The 12377-nt window shown below is 46.9% G+C and overlaps 1 protein-coding gene across 3 annotated transcripts in view; it reads left to right on the top strand.

Moving 5' to 3' along the window:
• The window catches only part of PTK2B (protein tyrosine kinase 2 beta), a 109122-nt gene that overhangs the window by 5941 nt on the left and 90804 nt on the right, over positions 1-12377 (top strand). For all 3 annotated transcript variants that reach the window (XM_089653875.1, XM_089653874.1, XM_089653873.1), the window contains exon 2: positions 10092-10270. In XM_089653875.1, the coding sequence (XP_089510001.1) occupies positions 10092-10270 (179 nt within the window). The remainder of the gene's footprint in view (positions 1-10091; positions 10271-12377) is intronic.

Here is a 12377-nt window from a genome sequence, read left to right as displayed (position 1 = left end):
ACAGCTTACTGATCCAGCACTGCTTCCTCCCCACTATCCATTACTTATATACAGCTTACTGATCCAGCACTGCTTCCTCTTCTACTCTCCATCACATATACAGCTTACTGATCCAGCACTGCTTCCTCCCCACTATCCATCACATATACAGTTTACTGATCCAGCACTGCTTCCTCCCCACTATCCATTACTTATATACAGCTTACTGATCCAGCACTGCTTCCTCTTCTACTCTCCATCACTTATATACAGCTTACTGATCCAGCACTGCTTCCTCCCCACTATCCATTACTTATATACAGCTTACTGATCCAGCACTGCTTCCTCCCCACTATCCATTACTTATATACAGCTTACTGATCCAGCACTGCTTCCTCTTCTACTCTCCATCACATATACAGCTTACTGATCCAGCACTGCTTCCTCCCCACTATCCATCACATATACAGTTTACTGATCCAGCACTGCTTCCTCCCCACTATCCATTACTTATATACAGCTTACTGATCCAGCACTGCTTCCTCCCCACTATCCATTACTTATATACAGCTTACTGATCCAGCACTGCTTCCTTTTCTACTCTCCATCACATATACAGCTTACTGATCCAGCACTGCTTCCTCCCCACTATCCATTACTTATATACAGCTTACTGATCCAGCACTGCTTCCTCTTCTACTATCCATCACTTACTGTATATACAGTATTACTGATCCAGCATTGCTTCCTCCTCCACTACCAACAAGGCACACATTGTCAGCTTACATACAGCTTACTGATCATGCATTGCTTCCTACTCCTCTATCAGACAAGGCACACACTTTTACCTTAAATAGAGCTTACTGATCCAGCACTGCTTCCTCCACCACTATATATCACTTATACAGAGCTTACTGATCCAGCACTGCTTCCTCCTCCACTATCCGTCACTTACTGTATATATAGTTTACTGTTCCAGCTTTGCTTCCTCCTCCACTATCCATCACTTACTGCACATACAGTTTACTGATCCAGCACTGCTTCCCCCTCTACTATCCATCACTTACTGCGTATACAGTTTACTGTTCCAGCACTGCTTCTTTCTCCACTATCCATCACTTACTGTGTATACAGTTTACTGATCCAGCTCTGCTTCCTCCTCCACTATCCATCACTTACTGTATATATAGTTTACTGTTCCAGCTCTGCTTCCTCCTCCACTATCCATCACTTACTGTGTATACAGTTTACTTATTCAGCACTGCTTCCTCCTCCACTATCCATCACTTACTGTGTATACAGTTTACTGATCCAGCACTGCTTCCTCCTCCACTATCCATCACTTACTGTATATATAGTTTACTGTTCCAGCTCTGCTTCCTCCTCCACTATCCGTCACTTACTGTGTATACAGTTTACTGATCCAGCACTGCTTCCTCCTCCTCTATCCATCACTTACTGTATATATAGTTTACTGTTCCAGCTCTGCTTCCTCCTCCTCTATCCATCACTTACTGTGTATACAGTTTACTGATCCAGCACTGCTTCTTCCTTCACTATCCGTCACTTACTGCGTATACAGTTTACTGATCCAGCACTGCTTCCTCCTCTACTATCCGTCACTTACTGTATATATAGTTTACTGTTCCAGCTCTGCTTCCTCCTCTACTATCCATCACTTACTGTATATACAGTTTATTGATCCAGCACTGCTTCCTCCTCCACTTTAAACACAGCACACACTGTCACCCTATATACAGCTTACTGATCCAGCACTGCTTCATCTTTCACCAGCACAAGGAGCCAATTGGATGTACTGCAGTGCAAGACACTTGTTTATAGGAGGAGAGAGCAGAGTGACAGAGAGATGAGCTCAAGAGCCTGGGGGAAGGACAAGACCTGGCAGTGTTGCTAAATTGTAGCAGAGAAAAAAAAACAAGGTCTACCAAATAGGACTTTGCTGTGTAAATCTGGGGGCTGGATGGACAGAATTTCTACTCCTTCTGGCAGGTTACACAACTGTGACTGAGTTCAGCTTGAAGTGTTACCTAAAGAGGTGATTAATCCACTTCATCCACTTCTTTACATCGTTCACCACACAAGAAGAGGCCCCCATGTCATTAAAGACAGACAGTTCAGCCGATGCGTTACCATCCCACAGCACAGAGGGATAATGGATGTGAATAATCCCCCCCCCCCACGCTACTTTATTGTCTGACTTCCTCACTTCTTTACCAGCAGAAAACATCCATGATTAGCGCGGATAAAATTTCACGACAACCATAAAAGCCGATTGATAGAAGTCATTCTGATTTTTTTTTTCTTTTTTTGACGCACATCACTAAGAATACCGGTAATGTGTGTGAGTGGGACGTCAGAACACGGAGATATAGAGCAACGGAACAATACCAGCATTGCCGGCTCCGGGGGAGGGAAGAGGCGGCGGAACATGGCATTGAATTTCATATTATATAAGATCGCTATAGTGGAATGCTCACTACAAAGTTGCACTGTTCTGAAAGGGGAAGGATCACTGCAAAGCTGCATCGCTCTTAAAGGGGAAGGATCGCTGCAAAGCTGCAACGCTCTTAAAGGGGAAGGATCGCTGCAAAGCTGCATCGCTCTTAAAGGGGAAGGATCACTGCAAAGCTGCAACGCTCTTAAAGGGGAAGGATCGCTTGCAAAGCTGCAACGCTCTTAAAGGGGAAGGATCGCTGCAAAGCTGCATCGCTCTTAAAGGGGAAGGATCGCTGCAAAGCTGCATCGCTCTTAAAGGGGAAGGATCGCTGCAAAGCTGCAACACTCTTAAAGGGGAAGGATCGCTGCAAAGCTGCAAAACTGCATTGCTCTTAAAGGGGAAGGATCGCTGCAAAGCCGCAATGCTCTGAAAGGGGAAGGATCGCTGCAAAGCTGCATCGCTCTTAAAGGGGAAGGATCGCTGCAAAGCTGCATCGCTCTTAAAGGGGAAGGATCGCTGCAAAGCTGCATCGCTCTTAAAGGGGAAGGATCGCTGCAAAGCTGCAAAACTGCATTGCTCTTAAAGGGGAAGGATCGCTGCAAAGCTGCAGTGCTCTTAAAGGGAAAGGATCGCTGCAAAGCTGCAATGCTCTTAAAGGGGAAGGATCGCTGCAAAGCTGCAATGCTCTTAAAGGGGAAGAATTGCTGCAAAGTTGCATCACTCTTAAAGGGGAAGGATCACTGCAAAGCTGCAATGCTCTTAAAGGAAGGATCGCTGCAAAGCTGCAATGCTCTTAAAGGGGAAGGATTGCTACAACGCTCTTAAAGGGGAAGGATCGCTGCAAAGTTCCATCGCTCTTAAAGGGGAAGGATCGCTGCAAAGTTGCAACGCTCTTAAAGGGGAAGGATCACTGCAAAGTTGCATCACTCTTAAAGGGGAAGGATCGCTGCAAAGCTGCAATACTCTTAAAAGGGAAGGATTGCTGCAACGCTCCTAAAGGGGAAGGATCACTGCAAAGCTGCAACGCTCTTAAAAGGGAAGGACCACTGCAAAGTTGCATCACTCTTAAAGGGGAAGGATCGCTGCAAAGCTGCGTCACTCTTAAAGGGGAAGGACCATTGCAAAGCTGCATCACTCTTAAAGGGGAAGGATCGCTGCAAAGCTGCATCGCTCATAAAGGGGAAGGATCGCTGCAAAGCTGCATCGCTCATAAAGGGGAAGGATCGCTGCACAGCTGCATCGCTCTTAAAGGGGAAGGATTGCTGCAAAGTTGCATCGCTCTCAAAGGTGAAGGATCCCTTCTAGCTGGAAGGAAGGTCCTTTAACTGGTAGCTAAGAAAGGAGCTGAAGCAAGATGGTGCCTGGTGTTTTCACACTGTGATTAAGGTGTACCTGCCATTATTTTCACAATTCTGCATCTGTCACTATATACAGCAACAGTGTCTTTTTTTTGCAAGCTCAACCTGCCACCCATGGTATCCAGCTAGTAACAGAGATGTCATCAGTCTGCTGCAGGCAGGAGGAAACATTTTCTCAGTCTCAAATGAGAATCACCCTAGCTCTACTACTGTATAAAAGGGTGTAGGAGCAGAGAACCGGTGCTCAGGCTGGGGCATTCACTTCCACAAATCTTCAATGATTAAAGCCTGCAGCTCGGATGCTTCTTTATGTAAATCCTTTATTGGTATTAAATGTAAGATACAGAATCCATAAAAACGCGTTTCTGCCAAAGTCTTCCTTATAGCTCTGATGCATTTTGGCCACAGTCTTCCTTATAGCAACTAACGCGTTTCAGACAAAGCCTTCCTCATAGCATATGAGGAAGGCTTTGGCCAAAACCTGTTTGCATTTTTGTGGATTCTGTATCTTATATTTTGTACCAATAAAGGATTTACATAAAGAAGCATCTAAGCTGCAGGTTTTGTGTCAGGAATGGACTCACCATTAGTGGTGGGACTCATCTGCCGTGTGGGCTGCAGTACCAGGGCTGGCCAGCGGGTGCTCTCAGCAACCAGAAGCTCACTCCTGCAATCAGCCATCACCTGAGGCTGATTGCAGGAGGTGTATTTAAGCAATGGTCAGGCCTGCAGTCAGTGCCTTGGTGTATGTTTTCCATGAGCCCCTGTACCTGCATCCTGTCTGCTTCCTGCCTGATCCTGATTCTGCTTTGATCCTGACTCTGAGTGAACTCCGCCTGCCCTGACCTCGGCTATTCCTGACCACTCTTCCGCTCGCTCCTGGTACCCTGTTTGCCTGTTTGCTACCGACATGGCCTGCCCGACTACGTTTGATTGTATATATGGTTATCTGTTGGAGGTTGGGTTGTTTGCACTGTGTTATGTTCACCTTGCACTGCGTTTGTTTTGTTTAGTCTTAATAAATTGTCTTATTTACACTATACCTGAAGCCTGCGTTTCCCTGTGTCAGTCCACACACCTCTGGTCATACCGGGAGCCCTGACACTTTGATCATTTAAGATTGTCTCAGTCTCCTTTCCTTCAGTGATAAGGCTGTACATTTTAACTTTGTATCATTCACAAGGTGCGAAGTGGCAGTAGGGTCTGATCTGTGTCAGACATTTGTGAACACTGTGCTCAGTTTTTTCAGTCATGGAAGCTCAGCGTCACATGTGGTTGATACCTAGGGTGGCATGCAAATATAGCATATTTAGGAACCATCTAGGCATTTTGATATTCACATAACTCCTCCCAAGAGCCATCCCACTGCTTGAATCAGGTATGAGGAGTCTAGAGAGGATTGCGGGAAAGCTATGTACAGCATCCACCCCGCCCCCCTCCCACCAACCATAATCTGCCTACATTGCATAGAGAAGCACAGAGGCCCTGTGATGGCATTACCAGGTCTAAAATAAGATGTGTAATGGCAATGGAAAGGTTTTATTTAAAAATGTCATTAGCACGTTGAGGATGTGGGAAGGGGAAACCAGGGAAGGCAAAATATGAGATGATTAAACTTGAGCTTTATGCTACCGGCAGAAAAAGTGAAAAGGTGAACCTGGTCTTTTGAAGGAATTTAGCAAAATATTTGTCTTGGCTTTCCTTTGTGCATTTGCTGAGATTGAAGGGACATGGAAAATTCCTTGGTCCAATAACAAATGCTTACAAGAAGAATAAGCATGGGGGGAGGGGACGGTCCCATGGTAGGAGTCCCCCTCCTATGTAGAGGACGGAGCACCCCTAAAGGGGAACTGCATTGACAGAGACGTATCGACCAGCTGTGGAGAGTCCACTGTGACCAGGGGAGGACTGACCATTTGGAAACTCAGGCACTGCCCGAGGGCCCGGGGTCAGTAGGGGGCCCCCATGAGATGCCCCTGGTACCTTTTTCATAGGCTTTTTTGAGTTTGGGCAAGGACACAGGGGCCCCTTGATCCCCTATTGCCCGGGGGCCCCATGAGTTGTCAGTCCGCCCCTGACTGTGACCATAAATGATCTAATCTGATAGAACAACTTCCTGTAGATCTAGCAACACATTTGAGGAGGGCAGAAGGTGAATGGATTGCTGAACCAAAGCTACTCATTCTAATCACATAAAGTGCTAACAGTCCATCATGGTGCAATATTTCATAACCCCGTAATGCAGGCCATAGGCGGGTCGAACAATGGCCGATTTTTCGAAAAAAAAAAACAAAAAACGAAAAATCGGTCGTTCGTTTGGCTGACGTTACCACCAATGGTTAACAAAATTGGCCGACAAAATCATAAAGTTCCCCCCATAACTTCTGTCCCTTGCAGATCACGGCTCATGCGCGGATTTTTTATCGGTAAAACAATCGCCCGATTTACCCATCATTGCCGGGAATATCAGCCGATCGTCAAAATCGGCCGCAAATTTTTTACCAAGACCAATAAAAAAAATGCAAAAAACCCGAAAAATGGCCGAGCAATTAATGCACTAGCAGTGCGAAAATTGTCCGATTTTTTTTTTTTTCCGGCCGAAAAATCAACTGATTTTCGACCCGTTTATGGCATAAGAGATATTGGGCTTGCTTTTCTTAAACTGGAGAGTGCAAAATCTGGTGCAGCTCTGCATAGAAACCAATCAGCTTCCAGGTTTTAGCCCCCGGTCACATCAAGCCTGACTTTGAAATCACGCGACTTACAGTGAAGTCACATGATTTCAAAGTCGGTGGCTTGCCAATTTCCGGCGCGATTTCCAAGACATCTGACACAGTTGTCTATGCAAATCGCACCAAAAGCAGTGCATGTACTGCTTTAGAAATTGGTGGACCGCTCCAATTGTGGACAATAGGCTGCGAGTTGGCAAATGCGATTTTCAAGTCATGCAAATCACATGCCAAATCGCATCCAGTGTGACCGGGGTGTAATTGTCAAAGCTTGACTGAACAAGCTGAAGTTAGAAGCTAATTGGCGACCATGCAGAGCTGCACCGGATTTTGCACTCTCCAGTTAAAGTAAATCATCCGCAATATCACAAAATAAAATATGAAGCAATATCCACTCAAAGTGCGACTTGTGTGCAAAACAGTGCTAAGTGATCAAATCAAGTCCAAATCTGACACAGGCTTCCCCAAGATGGCGTTCAGAGCCCATAACATACACGGCTCAAAACAAATGAAAGGAACACTTTGAAAACACATCAGATCTCAATGGGAAGAAATCTCCTGCTGGATCTCTATACTGACATGGACGGGTAATGTGTTAGGAATGTAAGGATGCCCCATCGTTTAATGGAAATGAAAATGATCGACCTACAGAGGACTGAATTCAAAGACACCCCGAAAATCAAAGTGAAAAAATGATGCAGCAGGCGAGTCCATTTTGCTGAAATGTCATTGCAGCAACTCAGAATGGTCCTCAGTAGTTTGTATGGCCCCCCACGTGCTTGTATGCATGCCTGACAACGTCGGGGGAGGCTCCTAATGAGATGACGGATGGTGTCCTGGGGGATTTCCTCCCAGATCTGGACCAGGACATCACTGAGCTCCTGGACAGTCTGAGGTGCAACCTGGCGGCGTCGGATGGACCAAAACATGACATCCCAGAGGTGTTCTATTGGATTTAGGTCAGGCGAGCGTGGGGGCCATTCAATGGTATCAATTCCTTCATCCTCCAGGAACTGCCTGCATACTCTCCTCATTGTAGTGCACCAGGAGGAACCCAGGACCCCACTGCACCAGCGTAGGGTCTGACAATGGGTCCAAGGATTTCATCCCGATACCTAGTGGCAGTCAGGGTGCCATTGTCTAGCCTGTAGAGGTCTGTGCATCCCTCCATGGATATGCCTCCCCAGACCATCACTGACCCACCACCAAAACGGTCATGCTGAACCATGTTACAGGCAGCAGAACGTTCTCCACGACTTCTCCAGACCCTTTCACGTCTGTCACATGTGCTCAGGTGAACCTGCTCTCATCTGTGAAAAGCACAGGGGGCCAGTGGCGGACCTGCCAATTCTGGTGTTCAATTGCAAATGCCAATCCAGCTCTATGGTGCCGGGCAATGAGCACAGGGCCCACTAGAGGACGTTGGGCCCTCAGGCCACCCTCATGAAGTCTGTTTCTGATTGTTTGGTCAGAGACATTCACACCAGTGGCCTGCTGGAGGTCATTTTGTAGGGCTCTGGCAGTGCTCATCCTGTTCCTCCTTCCGCAAAGGAGCAGATGCCGGTCCTGCTGATGGGTTAAGGACCTTCTACAGCTCTTTCCAGCTCTCCTAGAGTAACTGCCTGTCTCCTGGAATCTCCTCCATGCTCTTGAGACTGTGCTGGGAGACACAGCAAACCTTCTGGCAATGGGACGTATTGATGTGCCATCCTGGAGGAGTTGGACTGCCTGTGCAGCCTCTGTAGGGTCCAGGTATGGCCTCATGCTACCAGTAGTGACCCTGACCCTAGCCAAATGCAAAACTAGTGAAAAACAGTCAGAAAAGATGAGTAGAGAAAAAAATGTCAGCGGCCTTCACCTGAAAAACCATTCCTGTTTTGGGGGTTGTCTCATTGTTGCCCATCTAATGCACCTGTTGTCAATTTCATTAACACCAAAGCAGCTGAAACTGACTAACAACCCCCTCTGCTACTTACCTGACCAGATCAATATCCCAGGAGTTTCATCGAGTTTACTCTCCTGAATGGCTGAGAAGCATTTAGGCCAACTCGGTTTTGTTCCAGCAGCATCCTGACCCCTGTCCTCTGCCCTGCCAGCAGTGACTCGTGTCCTCTGTCCTGCCAATGGTAACCCCTGTCCTCTGCCCTGCCAAAGGTGACCCCTGCCCTCTGCCCTGCCAAAGGTGACCCCTGCCCTGCCAGCAGTGACTCCTGTCCTCTGCCCTCCCAAAGGTGACCCCTGTCCTCCCAAAGGTGACCCCTGTCCTCTGCCCTCCCAAAGGTGACCTCTGTCCTCTGCCCTGCCAGCAGTGTCCCCTGTCCTGTGCCCCACCAGTTGTGACCCCTGTCCTATGCCCTGCCAGTTGTGACCCCTGTCCTATGCCTTGCCAGTTATGACCCCTGTCCTCTGCCCTGCCAGCAGTGACCCCTGTCCTGTGCCCCACCAGTTGTGACCCCTGTCCTCTGCCCTGCCAGTTGTGACCCCTGTCCTCCGCCCTGCTGACCCCTGTCCTCAGCTCTGCTGTCCCCTTTTCTCAGCTCTGCTGACCCCTGTCCTCTGCCCTGCCAGCAGTGACCCCTGTCCTGTGCCCCACCAGTTTTGACCCCTGTCCTCCGCCCTGCTGACCCCTGTCCTCAGCTCTGCTGTCCCCTTTTCTCAGCTCTGCTGACCCCTGTCCTCTGCCCTGCCAGCTGTGACCCCTGTCCTGTGCCCCGCCAGTTGTGACCCCTGTCCTCTGCCCTGCTGACCCCTGTCCTTAGCTCTGCTGTCCCCCATTCTCAGCTCTGCTGACCCCTGTCCTCTGCCCCACCAGTTGTTATCCCTGTCCTCTGCCCTGCCAGCAGTGACCCCTGTCCTGTGCCCCGCCAGTTGTGAACCCTGTCCTCTGCCCTGCTCACCCCTGTCCTCAGCTCTGCTGTCCCCTATTCTCAGCTCTGCTGACCCCTGTGCTCTGCCCTTCTGACCCCTGTACACTGCTCTGCTGACCTCCCATTCTCTGCCCCCCTTTTTTATTGCACTCCCACATCTAGATCCAGCCCTGGTCCCGGACTGTGTCCTGGAATCACAGCATCACCAATATTTGAGTTGCTGTTAATGTGTAATAACTAAAATAAAAGTATGAACTCAGGACAACATGGGCAGATTTCTGCATATTTGGTTGGCTGGATCTGAGTGTGACTGCCTGGATAATGGATGTGTCAAGTGTCAGCTGTGGGTGGGATTGAGGCAGGACTGTTCAGAAAGTGGGTGTGGTCTGGACAGGGCCACCCGGAAATCTAGGACTAATATGTTTGTAAGTATTTGGAAGTCTATTATAAATTCTTATTGTTGTCCATACCTTTCTATTCTGGTGACAACCACTGCCCCCATTTCCTCTATGGGTGTCACAGGGACAGGAAGTATGGGAAAATCCCCCCAACGGAGTCACAGGCAGGAATAAAAACCTGACAGAAATGTTAAATCTTCTCCGTATATTGAAAACCAACAAATGAATGTGGCTGGTGTTAGGCTTGTTTCATTACTGCCCTTCATGTAAGACTCAGTCATTTTTTATGCTTTTCATTGCAGGAAATCATCAGCTCCATTCTCCTCAGTGGGCGGATCGGCCCGGACATCCAACACGTAACCAGCTATGGCCTTCGCCTGAAACACTTGAAGTCCGATGAGATCCATTGGCTGCACCCCGACTTGACCGTTGGGGAGGTGCAGGAGAAGTATGAGTGTCTCCACCTAGAGGCGGAGTGGAGGTAAACATAAACCACAAGAGGCTGATGTGTGACAAGCAGTCCAGCAAGAACAGATCTTATTGTCCAAGGATGAATGAGGGGAATATATGGGCTGCCAGTGCTTGAAAATACCAACTTCCTGGCTGTAATACTGATCCTCTAAGCTGGCCATACATTTTGCAGTCTGAATGTGCAATCTCTGTTCATTTTTTTTTGATCTATCAGAACTATGTAACAGAATCCCTACTGAAGCAATCTAGCTGGGTAGTCTTTTGTACTACATAGTTGTTTGTAGATCTAAAGAAGATTGTTTTGTGTCAAATGCTGCTTTATGCATTGACATACCTCCACAGACCCGATCTGTCCAGACAGTCAGGGGTGTATTTATCACAAGGCAAACAAGGCATTTGACTAGGGTGGCATTTTTCAGGGGGGGGCAGCACTGCCCCTTAGAAGAAGGGACACACACGGCATGGGGACCTGGTGGGTTCCGAGAGATGCTGTGAGTTTCCTGACGGTGTATGCATAGCCCGTTCCCGGGGATGTCCGGAGCTGTGAAGGTAAGTGTTTTTCTCTCTCTCGCCATGGGGGCTGGTGGCTGGTGTATGGGGGGCAGTGGTAGTGGAGGGCATGGGTGCTCTTGGTCAATATCGGGCTCTTTCTGCATGGGGGGGACCAATTTTTGTGTTGCCTAGGGCAGCACAAAACCTAAATACACCACTGCAGACAGGATAGTCACTTGCTGACGTTGCACTATCCACTGGCAGCTTCACTCAGGTTGAATCCAATGCAATTTTACTATAGATACCTGCAGTACAGAGGATGTTTCTCAGTCTTTTGAAGTGTAAGAAGACGGTGATTTTCTCTGCAAAGAATTAACAGTAAGGCTAGGTTCACACTGCTGCAATACGATTTTGATCTGACTTTTCAGTGCGATTATGTAGTGCTGCTCGGATGTAACTTGGATGCAACTTTGATGAGGCTTGTATAGGGACAAAATCACGCTAGAATCGCACCAAAGTAGTACAGAAACGTTTTCCAGAGTCGCATTGATGTGAACAGACACCACTGAAAACAATGTGATTTCCTTTGTCGTGATTCAAGTCACATCTGAAATCACACTACTGTGAACTAGTCCTGAATGAGGGAACATGGAAGAAACTGGGGGAGTCTATCTACGACTGAACTAATTAGCACTAAACAGGAGGGCAGGACAGAGAGGGAAAAAAAAACCAAACAGGTAAACAAGCTGTAGTGACTCAAAACCACCGCTAGATGTCAGCATACATCAAACAAAGATGCAGTTCAATACAACACAGAAAAATACAACACAGGTTGTTTATTCAGATTGCAAGGTGTATACCAGAGTAAGCATTTTTTTTTTCCTGGTTGGAGAGATTTTCCTTCAATTCCTATTGCTTCCTGCCAGTGTGATAGGATTTAACCACTTGATCCTCCAGAGGATTTACCCCCCTTAATGACCAGGCCTCTTTTTGCTACTCGGCGCTGCACTAATTCAACTGATAATTGCGCGGTCATGCAATGCTGCACCCAAACGAAATTTACGTCCTTTTTTTCACACAAATAGAGCTTTCTTTTGGTGGTATTTGATCACCTGTGCGCTTTTTATTTTTCACGCTATAAACAAAAAAAGGCCAAAAATTTTGAAGATAAACAGTATTTTTTACTTTCAGCTATAAAAAATATATAGTAAACTCGAAGTTGGTTATAAATTTAGGCCAAAATGTATTCTGCTCCATGTTTTTGGTAAATAAAATCCCAATAAGTGTATATTGATTGCTTTGTGTGGAAGTTATAGCGTCTACAAACTATGGTATAAATACTGCAATTTACGCCATTTTTCTGCTATACAGCGCTGCGCTAGTTTAACGGACAATTGCGCGGTCATGCAATACGGTACATAAATGAAATTTACATTCTTTTTCCCCACAAATTGAGCTTTCTTTCGGTGGTATTTGATCGCCTGTGCGGTTTTTATTTTTTGCGCTATAAAAAAAAGGCTGACAATTTTGAGGAAAAAAAAACAATATTTTGGACTTTTTGCTATAAAACATGTCCAGTAAAAAAAAAAATGCAAAAATAAAATTTAGTCATAAATTTCTGCCAA

The sequence above is a fragment of the Staurois parvus genome, unplaced genomic scaffold (assembly GCF_062004578.1).
Source record: "Staurois parvus isolate SC_StPar_1 unplaced genomic scaffold, SC_StPar_1.0 ptg000723l, whole genome shotgun sequence".
Lineage (NCBI taxonomy): Eukaryota > Metazoa > Chordata > Amphibia > Anura > Ranidae > Staurois > Staurois parvus.
The sequence above is the reverse complement of the archived record's forward strand: the minus strand, read 5'-3'. Positions and strand labels throughout refer to the sequence as shown.